Source organism: Doryrhamphus excisus, linkage group LG13, assembly GCF_037039965.1.
Source record: "Doryrhamphus excisus strain RoL-2023G ecotype Guam linkage group LG13, RoL_Dexc_Guam_v1.1, whole genome shotgun sequence".
NCBI lineage: Eukaryota > Metazoa > Chordata > Actinopteri > Syngnathiformes > Syngnathidae > Doryrhamphus > Doryrhamphus excisus.
In genome coordinates this window covers 20,175,368-20,195,869 of record NC_136369.1, presented here as the reverse complement: position 1 = coordinate 20,195,869, position 20,502 = coordinate 20,175,368, and the positions used below count along the sequence as shown (strand labels likewise).

At 44.7% G+C, this 20,502-nt stretch overlaps 2 protein-coding genes and 1 non-coding gene across 3 annotated transcripts; 2 read left to right on the top strand and 1 right to left on the bottom strand.

Annotated features, from left to right (window-relative positions):
* The first annotated feature begins 116 nt into the window (after positions 1 to 116).
* Positions 117 to 4,206, top strand: tm2d3 (TM2 domain containing 3). The gene is made up of 6 exons (XM_058088665.2): positions 117 to 280; positions 529 to 630; positions 1,632 to 1,792; positions 1,936 to 2,110; positions 2,752 to 2,827; positions 3,325 to 4,206. The coding sequence occupies exons 1-6, from the start codon at positions 181 to 183 to the stop codon at positions 3,488 to 3,490; spliced, it is 780 nt and encodes a 259-aa protein (XP_057944648.2). The 5' UTR covers positions 117 to 180; the 3' UTR covers positions 3,491 to 4,206.
* On the top strand, positions 746 to 816 carry trnag-gcc (transfer RNA glycine (anticodon GCC)). Its single transcript has one exon. It is a non-coding gene; the product is annotated as a tRNA-Gly (tRNA).
* A 2,262-nt stretch (positions 4,207 to 6,468) lies between the features above and the next one.
* larp6a (La ribonucleoprotein 6, translational regulator a) lies at positions 6,469 to 15,754 on the bottom strand. Its single transcript, XM_058089474.2, has 3 exons — positions 14,868 to 15,754; positions 9,516 to 9,714; positions 6,469 to 8,460 (listed from the first exon to the last, which is right to left on the bottom strand). The coding sequence occupies exons 1-3, from the start codon at positions 15,599 to 15,601 to the stop codon at positions 7,342 to 7,344; spliced, it is 2,052 nt and encodes a 683-aa protein (XP_057945457.2). The 5' UTR covers positions 15,602 to 15,754; the 3' UTR covers positions 6,469 to 7,341.
* Positions 15,755 to 20,502: the final 4,748 nt, after the last annotated feature.

The window sequence follows — 20,502 nt, the reverse complement described above, 5'->3', positions numbered from 1 at the left end:
GTAAACATTAATATAGCGGCAGTATAAACTGACCATTATCGAAAAACAATGACTTCTATAGGAGCTAATTGTGCCTGTGTGGTTAACGGCCACAGGGGGCGATAATGAGCCTTATTTTACGAGCAAGCGGCAAATGATAAAATAGAGGAAGAAGCGGCACAACAAGGAAGGAGGCGACAAATGGCTTGTCAACAGTGCACTCGAGACCGGGGACGGTGTCTCAAAACTTACGCTGTCGTTCTCCTTTTGTGTACGGACATCGCACTACAATGTGTCAACGGTGTGTGTATTTATAATTATTGTGTGTAAAATGTACATACGCTCTGTATTTTACTATCGCGCTACGTTAGCTTGAAAGCATAGATGCCGTTATGCTAGCGTTTGCTAGCATGATGTTTATGATGTAGCAAAGATAGCTAGCAGGCTAACGCTGGCTAGTTTAGCAACGCCAGACGGTCAGTTCGGCACATGGTTCATCCGTGTTGCTAATTTAACAGTCACTTTATATGTCTTATGTTTGTCCGTTAGGATACCTGAGCTCCCCTCACGTTGACCAGGAGCCTCCCTACACCAGAGACGCCCAGCATGGCCCGGTTATCACCAGCCCAGTGGTGCCCGCTGCAGCCTCGGGTAAATAAACGCTCCATAGTCTTTACTTCCTGACAGTTCGTTAAACTATTAAAAGGTAATTGGAACCAGCGGTGTTATGGTTCCGCTTTCAGTTTCGTTTTTTACCCGCTCCAAGGCATTGGTGGTTCAGTGGTAGAATTCTCGCCTGCCACGCGGGAGGCCCGGGTTCGATTCCCGGCCAATGCAATTTTTTTCTTGCGGTGGAAAATTATTGTCATCTTTCATGCGGAGTCTGGGGTTCGATTCCCGGCAAACCCAACACATTTTTATTTCTTGTAAATGGAAGTTACCATCATATTTCATAACTGATAATTGGAGACACAGACATGACAAAACAAAAACAAAATTACACGTTTGTTCATAATTTATTGCATACAAAACACAAACTGACTTCTGAATATTTTTTCTCAGTCGTTTTAATTAATGTGGCTGCGATATAGAAAATATTCTAAAGCTGGAATAATATTAGATTAAAACTGTATTTTTATGAAGATTAAGTAATAATATTATGGCCATGAAGGGTGAGTGCTATTGAAGATGTTGTCAAGTCATACTCAATGTAATATAGTTTCTATTTTGAGAATTAAGTCATATTTTTTATGAAAACCTCCGGAAATTTAAAGAGAACAAAATTAGTTGTAATATTACCGTAAAATAGTACTATTTGTACATAATAAAATACTAATGTTATGACAATGAAGTTATTGTTGCCCCACTTTTGCTCATGTTTTAACTGTGTATAAATGAATGAATGTTGTATTTTAACGTATCTTTTACTCTGTTTACTTGTTTTTATTCAACTCCATTTTTCTGTAAAGTGTCTGAGTATTTTGAAAAGCGCTATACAAATAAAATTTGTTATTATTATTATTATTGTTTTGTTGAAGCAATGAAAGAGTTCTGACACATCGACGCCATCGTCATGATGAGCACTTCAATGTACTGAAACAACCCACATAATTGTTTTTGTTTGCTTTTTCTTTCATCTTTTTTTTTTTCAGTCTCTCCCGCTGATGATGAGAGCTACGCCTCTAAATGTCCCAGCGGGGGGTCTTGCAGCCGCTTGCCAGCTGATTGCATGCACTGCAATTACCAGCACAATTGCACCTACGGGAAACCAGCATCTTTCACCTGCAAAGCCAAGAAAGGGGTCCACTGTGTGGTGAGTGGCGCGTTTGTTACTTGGCGCTTATTCTCGAAGGGCAAACGCGGCTGCTTCACATCGTTTGCTTTCACGCCAGTCGTGTCATGTTGGGTTTTTGTTGTTGTTGTTGTTGTTGTTGATGTTGTTGTATTTGCTTGCAGGGCGAGTCGGGCCAGCAGCAGAACAACTTCTCCCTGTCCATCACCTGTCAGTTCTGCTGGCAACTGGAGCCGTCGCAGTACCGCTGCTCCAACTCCACCGCCTGCATGACGGTGGCCTGCCCACGGCAGCGCTACAATGCCACCTGCGACGTCCTGGACCACGTGCACTGCCTAGGTACGCCGTAATGATCCCGACACGGGCTGCTGTTGTTGCCTTAACCCATTCCAAGCAAAAAAATCAACTCTGAACCCCCGATATCACTTCCTGTCCATTTAAGATAAGATAAGTTATGACTTTATTAGTCCCACAAATAGTAAATTCCAGGTCCAGTAGCACAGAAGAGGATAGTACGAAACACGCAAAAGCACATAAAGTGCAAAAAGGGGTAATACAAATCAGACATTATATACACTATATGCAGTTATCTCTACACGTTGATCAGGTCACAGGTGCCTTGCACTGTTATTGCTGCAGGAGTCTGACCGCTGCAGGAAGGAAAAGACCTGCGATGTCGCTCCTTCACACCTTTTTACCATCTATTCACGGCAACACACACGAACACGAGTCTTATTTATGCCTTATTACGTGTAACATATCGGGTAATACGACTGTAAAGGTGACTATAGGGGTGTTATTTCAAATCTGAAGGGCTCCAATAACGTCAAAACCCGCATTTAAAAAGCTTGTCAACAGGTTTTCTTTGCTGTACGAAACACCTCCACGTATGTTTTCTCTTTGTGAAGCAAGTCTGTGCAGCAACTTTGTTTAGTATACATATTAAATAAAGATCCCCCACCCCCCTCCCCCGCTTGCAGGTAAAAGACGTTTTCAGAAGCGGTTATTTTGCAACTGGACCGGCGGATACAAGTGGTCCACAGCGTTGGCACTCAGGTAAAAGGATCTTTTTTTTTTGTAAACCCTTCCAATAGGAAATGATTAAACTGCTCTTGTTGCCCTTCGTAAACCCTTGATTAACCGTTGCAGGCAATGTTTTATATCGTTCCTGTCATACGAGTGTATAAAGAAGTTAAAAAAAAGAAAACAGCTGCGCAGGAAATATTGGCTAAATTTTTCCAAAATAAAGGTATTGGATCTTTTGTTGTTGACTTAAAACAGACTAAAAGGATGTGATGGTGAATGGTACTTGTGGTAAAGCACTTGATGATGTCGACTAGATCAACTGAACACCGGTAGTTATAGTGGCAGTCCAAATAGCAAAACATGATGTATTCATCATTTATGTTAATTTCCCCATCTAATCTATGCGTAATGATGTTATTAAAGGCTTTCAGCGATGTTAGAACAGTAATATGAGTCCCTAGAGCCCGTTTGAGTGCTGTGACAAGCGTCAAGCCGCTGACGTGTTTCATCCGGTCTGCTCTGTGTAGCATCACGCTGGGTGGTTTTGGGGCGGACCGCTTTTACCTGGGCCAGTGGCGAGAGGGGCTGGGCAAGCTGTTCAGCTTTGGAGGCCTGGGCATTTGGACACTAATAGACGTTCTCCTCATCGCCGTTGGTTACGTGGGACCCGCCGACGGCTCTCTCTACATCTAAAAAAAAAAAATCCTCAAATACATTTTAAACAACTCCGGACACGTGGCTCGCACCGCCTGCAAGGACTGAAGATCTTCTTCCCAACGCCGTGTTCCCCACACACCCCAGCGCGTCCATCCCATCTGCTACCGGTCGGGAGGTGTTTTCCTCCTCGCCGTGCCCACACAAACGCCGGATCGATCCCAGTCACAGCCGCCGTCTCCCTGGTGAGAGCGTGCGAATGGAGCGGTGCCCCGCCGCCACCGCCGAGAACCTGCAACGACGACAACGGCGTACTTCCACTCCTAAACACGGTTGATAAGCGGGGCTTTGATGGCGGCCATGCTGTAGATGAAGTAGAACGTGTTGACTGTACTGTAACGAAGCCGTTCAGCCACAACCGTAATCTGCGTCCACATGTAAATAAACACCACGCATCCGTCATCCATGATGGTGGGGGTTCAAATTGGAACGGTAATGGGGGGGGGTCCTCGCCCACGGCGTCATCTCTCACTGCGGATGCATATTTTACACAACACTTCCGTGTCGCGTGAATAGCTAAGCTCTGATGCTATCATAGGATTTGACAGGAAGTGAACTCAGTCTCACCACATGACTGTTTCCTGTGTGGCGAATACACGTGGAATTCATGGTTACATTTGTTTTTGTTGAAAACACTGTAAGTGACTTTGTTTTGACTTATTTAAATAAAATGGTGGAAAATACTTCTGGTTAAATGGACGTTTTCAATTTGTGTTTGTTATTTTCTTCATGATTTTTTACTTTTACACTTGAAGCTTTTTTTTACTGCATATTGAACAAATTATTAATGACATATTACATATAAAAAGAAGAAATGGTGACACTAAAAAGATGGTTTGATGATAATAGATTGTCCTTGAACCTAAATAAAACTAAAATCATGCTGTTTGCTAACAGCAGAAAGGACACGGACCAGCAAATATAAATAGATGGTGTAGACCAGGGGTCTCAAACACGCGGTCCGCATGCATGGGTTTTCTCCGGGTACTACATGTATAGTTAAATATTCACAAGCCCTTCGTATGATGCTGTGCCAGTCTCATAATTTCATCTTTTTATTATGATCCTTTCTCACTAATGGTGTGTGATTAAAGAAACATAAATTAGAGCTGCAGTTCAATTGCATTTCGCTCCTACAAAAGTGGACAATTATGTGGGGTATAACGTTCCGCTATTATACCTCATAATAATAATAATGATGATAATCCCGGTTTCTGTTTGCGCGCCAATTATGTGGACATCTCCTAATGAGCATGATAGTCTAATAATGATGAGTCTAATCATATGCTAATTATCCCAAACATGAATACAAATACAGACAATGGTGCTTATCATGCAAAAGACAACAAAAGTTTATTCATCCCAATCTTACATAAGCCACTCATATACCGTAGCTCCCGATGCTAAAGCACACACTGACCTCTACGGAGGCCTGGCGTGCACGCCACGCCGAAAACGCGCAAGTCGACGCCGTCCCGCGGTGCACGTCTCTTCACACTCTCACAGTTGCCATGGCGAGGATGGAGCCCACCCGAAGTCATGGAGCTAATTGCAGTCGGCGCCTCGACAAAAAGCCACCACCGCTGCCGCCCTTATTGTTGGACTCGTTCACTTTTGCCACACGCGAGTGAGTCACGCTTTGTTTGTGTAAGCGCTAAGTGAGCGAGGACAATAGGTTCCAAAATGTGAACAAAGGACAACCTTTTAAAAAATGTTTCGTAATCTCTCAGCTCGACAAGTACAGTACATGTGTTATGTACTGTATGTACCTGTTGCTCAGTTGATTGGTACACCCACCATTAAAGTAAGCATATCATGCACTGTCTTGATTAATGAAGCGTATTTCTGCGATAAAATGAAAGTACGAATATCCGCCGATACTGGCGCACCGCTTCGATTGTTGTCCTCTGAGATCAGCGAGGCATCGCAGCACACAGCATATCATGCATTGTCCAATAGGAAAACATTTTTTTTACATCGAGGCACGCTTGGCGACCTTATGACTCCCTCACAGTGCCTCGATTTATTCATTGGGATGTACATAGACTTTGTTCTTCCCGAGTTCAGCAGCATATCATGCACTGTCTTGATCGATGAAGCATATTTCTGTGATAACATGAAAGTACGAATATCCACTAACACCGGTGAGGCGCCTCGATTGTTGTCCTCTGAGATCAGCGAGGCATCGCAGCACACAGCATATCATGCATTGTCCAATAGGAAAACATATTTCTTTTGCATCGAGGCACGCTTGGCAACATGATTCCCTCATAGTGCCTCGATTTATTCACGGGGGTGTACGGAGACTTTGTTATTCCCGAGTTCAGCAGCATATCATGCACTGTCTTGATTAATGAAGCGTATTTCTGCACTAACATGAAAGTACAAATATCCGCTGACACCGGCGCAGCGCCTCGATTGTTGTCCTCTGACATCAGCGAGGCATCGCAGCACACAGCATATCATGCATTGTCCAATAGGGAAACATATTTCTCTGACATCGATGTACAAATTTGGGGTCCAATGTGCTGTTTTAGTCTAGCAAACAGCATATCATACACTGTCTTGAATGTTTTCTGCAGCGACACCACATTGGGGGCCCATGTGGAGGGACGTAGAACTAGCTAGAATGTTTTGTCCACACAATTTACGCAAATTTGGGGCACAAAGTGCTGTTTTTGTCTAGCAAACAACATATCATACACTGTCTTGAATGAATGTTTTCTGCAGCGACACCACATGGGGGCCCATATGGAGGGACATAGAATGATTTGTCCACACAATTGACACAAATTTGAGGTACAAAGTGCTGTTTTTGTCTAGCAAACGGCATATCATACACCCTCTTTACTAAAGTGGCCAATTTCCTGATCTTATAATACATAGCCATCCAGGTTGACTTTAATTTACCCATAGTTTTATCACAAGACACCAGTTTGTAACCTCAGATTTTTGCACATATTGCATAAAATTAGGCACAACACTCTTTTCAAATTGCAACAAATAAATCCGGTCAGGTGAAGTAGTGTCCTTTATTTGCACAACAGGATTTGCACTATACAAATAACACCAGCTCAGGTAAATACGGCGGAAAAAGCATCTCTCCTTGCCGGACCCGAGCTCCCCCCCACCCCACCCACTCCCTCCTCATTGTGCAGAACGAGAAAACAAATGCCAAAGAGAAATAAAGCTTCAAAATAATAATAATAAAAAAAAAAAAACAGCTACCTGCTGAACGAACAGACATGGCTCCAGGAGACCCTTCCTTCCAAAAAAAAGTGCCAAAAGCATCCAGGAAATTAAAACAAAGGAAAAAAAAAAAAAGAAATGAAGGTGGCCTTGGTTTAAATCGCATGTAAAAATGGAACTTGCAGTTTAGACAGAAAAAGGCAAATGGTGATTTCCCGCATACATCAATACACCATCCGAAGAGTGAGGCTTTGACACAAGACAGGACACTAATCATTAAAAAAAAAAAAAAAAAAATAGCTCGACCCCCACGAAATCAGGAAAAAACACGAAACTCCTTCAACAGCCAAAAAGTGACGTTTTTAGACGGCAGTAACCATTCCCTATGGCGTGTCGAAGTCCTCTTAAAGCAACAGTACTTGAAATGAAGTCAAATTTCCATCAGTTACGTCCATTATTAATGTCACCATGTCAACAAAAACACTTTGTAGAAAAATAGAACAAACTGAAAACAGATTCACTCAACAAAAATAGATCTCCACAGTCTCAAATAAAGGGGTGGGGGGGGCCCCACAGGACAGCTCGGGTCGGATCCCCAAGGTAGGGGTACGGGTGGGATGCTTTTTGGCGACGTTCACGCGTCAAGTCTGAGTGGCGGCGCTCTTCCCTCTCTCCCCCGGCGCCACACAGTGAAAGCCGCGGGTTCCGTCGGGACCGCGCGGAAGTCTCACGACACCCGGCGGTAGCCCGTCGGCGTTCTGGATCTTCCGTCCCAGCATGGGGCTTCCCACCGGGCTGCTCTCCTGCGAGGCCACTTGCTTACGCCGCTGCACCCACGGACTCCCGGATGGAGTCAGGCTACTGTCCGAGGAGTAGTCGGCCCAGCGGCGCCCCGCCTCGGGGCTCAGCCGGCCCTCGCTGGCTAAGGGAGACTTGTGGGAGTGAGCGGACTTGCGCTGAGGACAAGGGCTGGCACGGGGGCTGGACCACGGGCTGTTGCGGGGCGACATGCCGGGACTGAGGTGATTGTTCTGGAAGGCGAGTCCGGCGGCGGTGGGGCTGAGCTTGTTGCAGGATTGGGACTTTCGGGCCAGCCGGGGCGACGTCGGGGTGCTCTCCGTCTCCGAGGAGCTGCACGCTGAGTCCTCGCCGTGGTACTGGAGCTCCCGCACTCTGCTGTTGAGCGAGCGGCTTTTGCGCATCCCCGTGGTCGGCACCCCCTCCTCGCGGGGTCGCTCCTTCTGGATTTTCTTTTTGGGTGGTTTGGTTCCAATCAGGACGACCTTCAAGCCCAGCGAGCTTGAACCTCCATCCTCGCTTCCGACAGCTTCGTTGGCTTTAACCGCCGCCTCCACTTCCTCAAACTCCACAATGGCGCACTCCTCCGTGCCGAGCTGAGCGTAGCGGCTGCTCAGCCTCTTCAGGTCGGCCGGCAGGTCCTTGCCGGGCTTCAGGACCCGGACGGAGGCGATGGCGCCATACGTCCCGAAGGCTTTGAGCAGCAGCTTCATCAGCTGCTCCTGCTGAGCGGACCCGCCCTCGCCGCCTCCGTTCTCCTTGACGCCGCGCGTGATCTCCGCTAGCTCGGGCCAGCGCGTCAGCTCGCTCAGCAGTAGCATGCGACTGGGCAAAGACTCGCTGGCAAAGACCGGCACGGCCGACTTGCGCCGCACCTTCCGGCCCTCGTCGTTGAGCTCCAGAACTTTGGAGTGTCTCAGGGCAAAGGCGGTTGTTCTCCAGTCGCGGGTCAAGTGCTTGACCTGCAAGAGAGAGACAATTAGCCGCTATTAGCCGCTATTAGCCGCTATTAGCCTGTTGGGAAAGTTTGTCCACATGTAAGTTTTACACATACATGACTTCACCAAAACATCAGTCAACAACCAAGCACCAAAAAGCCAATAATAAAATTTTCCATTAATTTCCTGAGAATATAAGGGCATGCCCAATAATATATCTTTGTGTCAACATAAGCGGCCTAGAATTATTTCCAATTTCGACGTCGTCTTTTGAAAAACTTCACCGATTGCATCAGTCCAGAATGTCTTACTTTGCACTGTACTTATACAGATGTTTGTGCCATGTAGAAATGTGCAACTTTAAAAATTGTGGCCTTACCAGAATTCATTGGATTTTTATTTATGGATTTACTAAGTATAACCTCTTACTTGATAGGGAAACATGATTTTATTTGTATTTAATTTATATTTTATTTAATTTTATGACTTTTTAAAATGACTTTTGGTTTTCTCCGGGTACTCCGGTTTCCTCCCACATTCCAAAAACATGCTAGGTTAATTGGCCACATCCAGGGTGGACCCCGCCTCTCGCCCCAAGACAGCTGGGATAGGCTCCAGCACCCCCTCGTGAGGAAAAAGCGGTAGAAAATGAATGAAAATGACTTTGTCCCTTTTTCTATGACTTATGCAATACTCATATGTCCTATTTTGGACGTATAAGTTGGCATCATTCATTACAGCAAATGTGGCCTGACTTGCAGGAAGAGGTGCTGCCAGTATCGGTTGATATCAGTTTGGGAAATGAAGTGCTGGACTATATGGAATATTCTTCAGATAGCCGGTATCGAGCATCTGTAATTCAGCACTGATGTTTGCCCGTTGTTGTTGTAGATATCAAAGACCAAAAAAAACAACACTTTGATTTATGTTTAAGAGTTTCCATTGTTGATAGGCCATCGAACGTGAGAGATCAGTAGCGACGTCGAGTCGCTTTGTGAGCTAATTTGCAGTCATTCGAGCCCGCGGGGAAGTCAAACGACTCCCTTTTGTGTGTCTGAGCCATTGGCAGCCATGGTTACCTTTTTAAAAGAGGTCAGCAACTTCACGCTCACAAAACCCAGCTTGTTGCGTCTGACGTGCTTGAGCAGGAAGGCGTCGTGCTCGAGGTTCTCGTCCGACAGGTAGTACTCGATCTGGGCCACCAGCTTTTGGATGAGCTCCGCGTCCGGCGGCTGCCAGCTCTCCTCCTCGAGCTCACCTCCGCTAGTCCCGGCACCGCTATATGAAAGGAAAGTTTAAAAGTCACAACAACGGAACTGTCAAACCATGACAAGATACAGTAAATGTTCTTCAAAAACATAATAAATCATGCGTGGTTGAATGCAGTCTATTCACCAAAAAAGCTAAAACTCAACTCCTAGCACCGGAACACATTTATAGCAACACTTATTTTCCATTATTATGGCTACCGTATCGGGTAATATCAGTGTAAAGCTGACATAGGGGTGTTATATCATGCCTAGAGGGCTCTAATAATTCAAAACCTACTTAGAAGGTTGTAAACAAGGTACAGGGTACTGTATGGTGCTTTTACAAGTACTCTAAGATGCTTTTTTTTTGTTAAAAAAAAAGTTAAACTATATGAGGAAAGCAGGAAGTGAACAAATGTAACAGTTAGTGTATGGGAATACTTCACGCCAAAAGGTAACGATGCGCTGGTTTGTGACCTATGCAAAATTGAGATGGAATATCACAAAAGCACGATGGCGATGCACCCGGAAGTACCCGGGAGCAGCTTGTGAGGATCATTTAAATTTCCAACTCTTCCACATTTGACATTCGGCACAATAAGGTGACAAGTTGCACGTTTCCCTGACAAGCTGCATGGAGAGTCACCAGGTCTCGCTGCCAGGACCTCTCCATCTGAGGGTGCACAGTCACAGGCGTAACCCCTCCCACACAGAATATGTCAGATCACTAAAACCAATCACCCCCCCCCCCCATCATCATCATTCATCATCATCATCAACCTTCCCCTGGCACGAATTCACAAGGAAAAATCAAGGCAAATGCCACCAGAAGCCTTGCAGATGAGAAGTCGAGGGGGCTCCGAGTGAATTTGGCCGGGATGAGTCATCACCTTCCCCAGCATCCCGCCCCCCCCCCCTCCTCCATCCCCCATCCTTCGCAGTGCACTGCTTCCAGCAAGCTGATCACATAGCTGGCACGAGCCGGCATCTTCCCTCGGACTTAGAAACGAACGCTTTGTCGGATGACGTGAATCAAAATCAAAATTCAGTCGAATCTCTCAACTGTCATCTGTCATCAGACGCCGATCGACCTGGCAAACCAAATAATTACTGCAGTCGCCACGATGAAGTCCGAGTGCAGCATCTACATCTTCTATTCATGGTACTATTGCTGCTGTTGCCGTAACTGGACTAGAAGTCGCACACGGCCAAAAATGCATAATTAGGTAGAAAAAAAGAGACCAGAGTTCAATTCCACCCTCGGCCATCTCTGTGTGGAGTTTGCATGTTCTCCCCGTGCATGCGTGGGTTTTCTCCGGGTACTCCGGTTTCCTCCCACATTCCAAAAACATGCTAGGTTAATTAGCCACTCCACCAGTCCAGGGTGTACCCCGCCTCTCGCCGGAAGTCAGCTGGGATAGGCTCCAGCACCCCCACAACCCTTGTGAGGATAAGTGGTAGAAAATGAATGAATGAAGTCGCACTGGAGTATAAGTCGCACAAGGCCAAAAATGCATAATTAGGTAGAAAAAAAACATACATAAGTCGCACTGGAGTATAAGTCACACAAGACCAAAAATGCATAATTAGGTAGAAAAAAAACATACATAAGTCGCACTGGAGTATAAGTCGCACAAGGCCAAAAATTCATAATTAGGGAGAAAAAAAACATACATAAGTCGCACTGGAGTATAAGTCGCACAAGGCCAAAAATGCATAATTAGGGAGAAAAAATATATACATAAGTCGCACAAGGCCAAAAATGCATAATTAGGTAGAAAAAAACATACATAAGTCGCACAAGACCAAAAATGCATAATTAGGTAGAAAAAAAACATACATAAGTCGCACTGGAGTATAAGTCGCACAAGGCCAAAAATTCATAATTAGGGAGAAAAAAAACATACATAAGTCGCACTGGAGTATAAGTCGCACAAGGCCAAAAATGCATAATTAGGTAGAAAAAAACATACATAAGTCGCACTGGAGTATAAGTGGCATTTTTTGCGTGTAATTAATTTTCCAAACTACTTGACCAAAACAGACATTAGGTCCTCTTGGAAGGCAAGTTGTAACAATAAAAGAATAGAGAACAGGCTGAATAGGTGTAAGATATGCTAACACAATGCTTATTCAGCTACACAACAAATAAACATGAGCACAAAAGGTGTCCATAAACACTTTTTTCATTTATAAGTCGCTCTGGAGTATAAGTCGCAGGAACAGCCAACCTATGAAAAAAAAGTGCGACTTAAAATCTGGAAAATACGGCCAATTTTTTTCAACCCCATGCGGCCCGTGAATCAAACAGTTTGCCCACCCGTGTGCTCGGACATGCAAGCAGGCAGGAACGTTCCGACGTTGGGGCTGTGTTGTTAACGGAGCAGCCAAGACTACCCATGCAGGGATTATTAATCTACCATCTATAATCCTTAAGAAGAGACACGTGATCTATTCCGCCTGGCAAACCTTCTGAAAAAAAACCCTATTAAGTTAACGCATATTAAGTTAAGCCACAGCAACATTATTATTACCATTATGCCAAAGTACTACGTTGTTGGCGTAGTGACGCCTCGCCACACCACCCTGGCTCACAATGCCTCGGGCCACCACCGCAAAGTAAGGCTGCGTTTTTTTGGTTCATGCTAGGTGTAGCGTTCCTTTCCATGTTGCAATGTCAACTCAACGCACCCAGGAAGGAAGTTCCGGTTATGCCTAAAAATACTGCGTGTTCATGATACAGGTTACCATGAAAGTACCCGTTAGTAGAAAACCATAAAACCTCATTGGAGGTGTTTTAATAGAATTACTTATACTTATTTTATTATTACTTATATCTTTACAAGCTAAATAACAGAGAAAACATAAGGATTGTCGATGATGGGCTCAACAATTAATCGATTATCCAATTAATTAGACAATTATTTTGGTATTTGATTCAACGTTTTTTGATTTCATAATGTAAATATCCTCCGATTTCAGGCTGTCAAATAAAAGCAGACGTATTTTTATGTTTTAGGCAAAACAAAATGTTTACACTTATCAACTTGGACTTTGGAAAACAGCGGTCAACATTCTTGCTACGTTCCTGATACGTTGTGGACCAAAACACTAACTGTTTGTGTTTGGTTCATATTGATTTGGTCCGTCCGGGACCGGGGTCTGGGGTCGGCAACCTTTACTATCAGAAGAGCCATTTAGCATCGAGTCTCTTCCCACACGAAGAAGCACAAAACAGGTGACACACAAAGCTATTAGCGCTACAAAGCTACAAGGCGTGACTACACTGCTCTCTTTGTGCTTGTAGTCCAGGTAGGAACTTATGGGGGGGGGATAAAAATAGCAGGCGGTGACGCGGGGAATTAGATTAAGGTGAAGGTGCCATCCTTTATCTCCTCTCTCTGGGGTGTCTGGGCCACTTCCACAGGTGCCGGAGCCTCTTTCCCGTTTTCCCGCCACTGTCCCGGCCTGCAGGACAATCCTCAAGTGTGAGATAATTTTTATGATTTGACTTTTTTTTTTTTTTTTTTTTTTAACACCGCAGGCATGCTACCTTGCGCTTCCACGACGGTACAATATGGTGTCGATTGGCAGCCGTTGCCGTGCCAACACCTGTTGCCGTTTTCATTTAAAAGCATTTTCATTTCATTCCTTTGAAAGAAGAACGATCCTGTTGTTTGCTTTGAGGGCTTCTCATGCCGACATGACGGCTCGCATTGTAGCTGTGAAACGCAGCTTGATAACCAATTGTTTATTGCGCCACTTCTCAAATAGCGAGGCAGAGGGCGTTACGACATACCGTATACCAACATGTAAGGTTGGCCGGTCCGGTAGTATCCATTTAAGCTCGTGACAGCAACTCATACAGTGGTTTGTACATATAAATAACTACAATGTTATTTCAAACGGCTGTCCATTGACAGATATGAATAAGAAAAGACATAATAGAGAACCATTGTGATACATTTTTGCCATCCTAACCAACATTTCCCGATATTAAGCTAACCCATCTAAGCAAATGGAAGTTTCTGTAAATTGTTATTTACAGAAACTTCCTGTAAAACATACTGTAAATTATTGCGTTATTTTGACTTCTCAATCTCAGAATTTAGACTTTTTATCTCAGTGAACAGCCACATCCCTTTTATTATTTCCATGCCTCCAAATTCTTTCCAATGTGCGTTTGTTTGGTCCAATTCCATGTGAATTGACCAGCAAATGAAGTATTTCATCACTTGTTAAGCCGCACTTAAAGTACTCCTCTACTCCTCAATGTACTCACAATCCATGTCTGAACAGGAGAGAAGAGCTGCTGCTGTGACTCTTCTACAAAGCCAAGTCATTATTTACACTTTTTATCTCATTATTAGGACTTCTTATCTCAGAATTTCGACTACTTATCGCGTTATTTTGACATCTCAGAATTTAGAATTTAGACTTCTCAGAATTCCGACTTTTAATCGCGTTATTTTGACATTTAATCGCGTTATTTCTACATTTAATCGGGCTATTTCAACTTTTTAATCTCAGAATGTCGACTTTTTAATCTCAAAATTTCAACTTTTTAATCTCAGAATGTCGCCTTTTTAATCTCAGAATGTCGCCTTTTTAATCTCAGAATGTCGCCTTTTTAATCTCAGAATGTCGCCTTTTTAATCTCAGAATGTCGCCTTTTTAATCTCAGAATGTCGACTTTTTAATCTCAGAATGTCAACTTTTTAATCTCAGAATGTCGACTTTTTAATCTCAGAATGTCGACTTTTTAATCTCAGAATGTCGACTTTTTAATCTCAGAATGTCGACTTTTTAATCTCAGAATGTCGACTTTTTAATATCAGAATTTCAACTTTTTAATCTCAGAATTTCAACTTTTTATCTCGGAATTTCGACTTTTTAATCTCAGAATTTCAACTTACTATTTGGATAATTTTTTCCCCAGTGGCGGAAACGGGCTTCCATAAAAACGTGCATTTCCCAGTTGCTTCCCACTAAAAGGTCAATGGTTTCTTGATGCCTTTGGAAAGCACTCAGCTCCATGCATTGATAAATTGAAGCGACTTGTGAAATCAAGAGCTTTTGAATGGAGGAATGTCGGTATTTGTGCATATTTGTGCATATTTGCGCACAGTTTCCCCGGACGTGGAACTTTAAAGCGGCTCCCGGATCGCGATCGTGACAAACCTGGACTTGTCGTGTCTGCCGAGTTCGTCTTCGCTGCAGCTGCCGCCAATGAAGTCGACATTCCCGGGCGGGAATTCTTCCGGTTCCTCGTCCTCGGCGGCCTGGATGGCCACCGTGATGGTAACCGTGCCCATCTCCTGCGAGTGCTGGTCCACGGTGATGACCTCATCCACGCCCCTCTCCGAGGACGAATCCGGGGAGCACGCCGCTCGGTGGCTCGGACTCGGTCCGGGGGTCTCCGCGGCCCGGCTCATGTTCCCGGTGTGGGTCGAGGCGCCTGCGCCGGCTCCGTAGCCTCCTAGGGCGGCGGCGGCAGCGGCAGTCGCGGCGGAAGCCGAGCTCGAGTCGAGGACGCGGGGAGGACGCGGCGTCGGCGCTCGACGGCCGCCCTCGCCGCCGCTATGGCTGAGGAGGACCCACGGGGCTCCCAAGACGCGCTCCACGGCTCGCCAGACGACCCCGATCCAGATCCGAGCCTCCGACGGAGGGCCGTGCGGAGCGGCGGGGCTCGTAGCAGCCGGCGAGACGCAGCCTGGAGCAGCAGAGGAGCCACCGCCTTGTACCGCCGCGGCTACTGCTGCTACTTCCTCATATGTAAGAGGCTTTGTGGGATTGGGCCGAGGCGGCGTCTCTTCACGCTCGCTGGCGGCCCACAAGCAGAGGCTGACACAAAGCCGGGAGGGGGGCAACAGGAAGGAGAGGCAGCGCAGGAAGGCGTTCACCAAAGCGTGCATGCTTTATTATTATTATTAATTTTTGGAATTTAACTCAATCGTGCACAATGTTTTTTGTTTTTTTTTAAAGTTGTTGTGTTACGGCGTGAAGACACACCCTTCCCCCGCTAACATGTCTCTAAGTAGGGGAGCGGATTCACGTGTTCCACCCCTAATTGGGGAATTGCTCTGACAATGGACGAGCCCTGAGCCAAGGCTGCTAATTGGATAATAGGCTTGCAGCCTCTGGTGGCACGTAGAGGATGACGAGACTGGACCTTCAGGAAATAGGAAATGGCAAATAAATGCATCAGTACCACTTCAACGGGGAAAGGGGTACCAAAAGGGGGGGGGGTGATCTTCCAATTTATTGCAAAGCTTTTTCTCCATACCATGATATGATATGATATATGATATGATATGATATGATATGATATGATATGATATGATATGATATGATATGATATTATATTATATTATATTATATTATATTATATTATAATGTACATATTGTTTTCCGCACATAAGGTTATAATAATAATTTTTGTGACTTTAATGGATTAATTGTATTGAAAAAATGGTTTTAATTTTTCAGTTTTCATCAAACTTGGAATAACTTTTTATGAATTCATTTTCTACCGCTTATCCTCACGAGGGTCGCGGGGGTGCTGGAGCCTATCCCAGCAGTCTCGGGGCGAGAGAGGCGGGGTACACTTTGGACTGGTGGCCAGCCAATCACAGGGCACATATAGACAAACAACCATTCACACTCACATTCATACCTACCTGCGCGCTAACCACTCAAACACCGTGCAGCCTTACTTTGGCACATTTGTTCCATAAAACAACGGCATGAACGGAGTGAGCCCTTTTCTCAATCATATACTGTCTCGGTGGGTGGAGGCGGGGCTGCTAGCATACACACACAGTGCAGAAAAGTACAATTATTGTTATTCATTCATTTTTTACTGCTTATCCTCATGAGGGTCTCAGGGATGCCAGAGCCTATTCCAGCTGTCTTCGGGCGAGCGAGGCGGGGTCCACCCTGGACTGGTGGCCAGCCAATCACAGGGCACATATAGACAAACAACCATTCACACTCACATTCATACCTATGGACAATTTGGAGTCGCTAATTAACCTAGCATGTTTTTGGAATGTGTTACAAAGAACACTAAACTCATCACACACCAACTTAACACTCAAAAGGTATAATTATGAAACCAGCTCAACCGAATCATTCATTCATTCATTCATTCATTCATTCATTTTCTACCACTTATCTTCACGAGGGTCGCGGGGGTGCTGGAGCCTATCCCAGCTGTCTTTGGGCTAGAGGCGGGGTACACCCTGGACTGGTGGCCAGCCAATCACAGGGCACATATAGACAAACAACCATTCACACTCACATTCATACCTATGGACAATTTGGAGTGGCTAATTAACCTAGCATGTTTTTGGAATGTGGGAGGAAACCGGAGTACCCGGAGAAAACCCACGCATGCCGAGGGTGGAATAAAACTCGGGTCTGCTAGCTGTGAGGTCTGCGCGCTAACCACTCTCCCACCGTGCAGCCCCTTGGAAGAACTGAAGTACCACCATCATTTGTTTACTGACACGTGATCAAGCTTTATAATGTTGGTTGAAATGTGGTATTTTACTCAAAGCAACATCGGAAAAATGCCCAAGGAGCAGGATATGGTTGTCGTGGCGACTAGGGAATGCCAATTCTCGTTCAATTCAGTGTAACATGATGGAAAAATGACTTTATATTGCTGTACTTGGACTAAGCTTTAACTAATACTAATACTAATACTACACAGAACCTATAGTTTGTTTCTTATTGACCTTGGCAGAGGTCCAGTCCGCCATTTCTACATGACGTAATCCTGCGTTTGACAAGCATTTTCCAGAAAGCCGTTCAGTGGTCAAAACATAAAATGGCTTTTGTGTAGTTGTCCACGCTACGAATGAAGGCGGCTCTCTTGTAGTCGCTTGAGCCAACGCTCTGTGACAATCAGCCATAACAGTTTTGTTAGCCATCGCCATCCCTGCATGCAGCATCCGAACTCCCAACATTGGCACGCTCTTCTCACAGCTGGTGGGCAGACTGACTCATTCTCTGCACCACATGCCGTACACACACACACACACACACGCACACACACACACGCACGCCCAACTCCACTTTGTGGACAATGCAACATGGGAAGCATGTGACTGACATCTAACCGCGTTCTTCACAAAATGACATTTTCTCAAAGCAGTGGGATCATTTCTGCTGATTGCGATGCAAATTGAAAATACAAAATTACTCTATTTCCTCTTGTACACGCTAACCACTCGCCCACCGTGCAGCCAATTTCAAATCAGTGGTGAAAAAAGCTGAGTTAAAATCATTCATATCTTAACAGTCAAGTTTCAGTGGAAGCGTCCATACATTTTCTATACTGCTTATCCCCACTAGGGTCGCCACCCTGGACTGGTGGCCAGCCAATCACAGGGCACATACAGACAAACAACCATTCACACTCACATTCATGCCTATGAACAATTTGGAGTCGCTAATTAATCTAGCATGTTTTTGGAATGTGTTAGGGTTCTTACAACGAACACTAAACTCATCACACACCAGCTTAACACTCAAAAGGTATAATTATGAAACCAGCTCAACCGAATCATTCATTCATTCATTTTATACCGCTTATTCTCACGAGGGTCGCGGTGGTGCTGGAGCCTATCCCAGCTGTCTTCGGTTGAGAGAGGCGGGGTCCACCCTGGACTGGTGGCCAGCCAATCACAGGGCACATATAGACAAACAACCATTCACACTCACATTCATACCTATGGACAATTTGGAGTCGCCATTGAACCTAACGTGCATGTTTTTGGCATGTGCGGCCAACATGCTAACCACTTGTCCACCGTGGTCTCACTCCCTCATAATATTGCGTTAAAAAAAAATCATAAATGATCACAGTTTTTGTGATATATGGCCTATTATTACTTCATACAGTTATCCGCAATTTACATGGCAGACGAGTTGTTAGCAAGCCTCACAGCTCGGAGACCCGAGTTCAATTCCAGTCTCGGCCATCGCTGTGTGGAGTTTGCACGTTCTCCCCGTTTGTTTTCTCCGGGTACTCCGGTTTCCTCCCACATTCCAAAAACATGCTAGGTTAATTAGCCACTCCAAATTGTCCATAGGTATGAATGTGAGTGTGAATGGTTGTTTGTCTATATGTGCCCTGTGATTGGCTGGCCACCAGTCCAGGGTGTACCCCGCCTCTCGCCCCAAGACATCTGGGATAGGCTCCAGCAAACCTGCGACCCTCGTGAGAATCAGCAGTAGAAAATGAATGAATGTTTTGTTTTTCAGTCTCATTCATACTGAAGGTTTGAACGTTAATCATTTTTCAAACAGCGCCTTTCTGGGATTCCTACAAATGGCCCACACAGACGCAAATAAAAAGGTGAGCCATAAACGAAGCGTAAGTGCTACAAACAAGAGGTGCATCTGGAAACCCAAGGTGGTATTGTGCCAATATGGCTGCTTCCTCGTCACACACACATTTGACAGCCAGCGACCGTGCCAGCTCCCTGAATGGATTGTGACAGGCACTGTGTGGGAAGCCCTTTTGATAAATAAGGACCGCCTCTTCAGAGGAGCAAAATTGCTCTTCACAGGCCATTTTGTCACATTTGATTCCTTTTAATGACGTATAATTACACACGGAAAGTATAGTCACAGCGCTACACTTTCCCCACATTTTGTTATGCAACCGCCTTATTTCTAAATGGAATAAATTATTATTATTTTCCCCTTAAAATTATTCACACAACCCACTTAATGACAACTGTATTAAAAAAAAAGTTAAAACAATTCACAATCTTTGTCGTGAAGCTTTCAATTGAACAATTGAACAATTTGTGTCATTCCATGTGGAATTCCCAAACAAAGCATCCCAACAGTTGCCGACTCAGTCTCTGTGCTTTTTTTTTAAATTTAGTACGACTGCAAAATAACCCACCACGGGGTCAATGAAGCCGCGAGTGGCCATGCTCTGATGAAGAAGGTTAGAAACACGACTGAATTCAAGAAGGAACATATTGCAAAGTAGGAACGTACCATCCTCCCTACCCCCCCTTGCTGTTAAATGTTGATTATGGGTTTAATCTGGTAATGGTTTAATTTCATTTGAACATGCATCAGATTCCAATTGAATGCATCCCATAATCAGTTCCCAGTTCCACATGTCCAAAAGGAGTAGGAAGAAGCAAAGCTTATTAAATCCTACCCCTCCATCTGGTATTTTTACAATCAGCAACTGTTACATTTGTTCACTTCCTGCTTTCCTAATATAGTTTAAGGATTTTTTTTATTATTTTTGTGACCATACAATGACATAATGACATAATCTGTCCATTAGTTGCATGTAAAGCTATCATTATTCTCTGTAAAATGTGTTCTTTGTGCGCGTGGATCATTATTTATAACCCACACTGACTTGACCGGTGGGTTGCATGTCAAAGTGGATCCTATAATCCCGGATTGTCTTCCAGGAAAGGCTGAGATGTCAAAGGTCAAGTGTGGCACCACAGCGCAACATGTCTGTTGACCGTATTGCATGTGTGTGTGTGTGTGTGTGTGTGTGTACATGTGATTATTTGTGCTGCATTTGCCCTCTGTGCTCTGAGAAGGACGTTGGGGGGGAAGTAAAAGCGTTTCTTGAGCCAGATTAACATCAGAGGATGCGGTAAATAGTCTAAAGAAATGATACCAACTGGGGTTTTATGCTGTATATTTTTAAAACGATACAAAAATAAAATAAAAGGATACATTGCATCACAGTAGCGGCCGGACGATTTAACGAAAAGCAGACTTTTGAGCAAGCTAAGTCATTCTAGTGTCGATTCCCCTA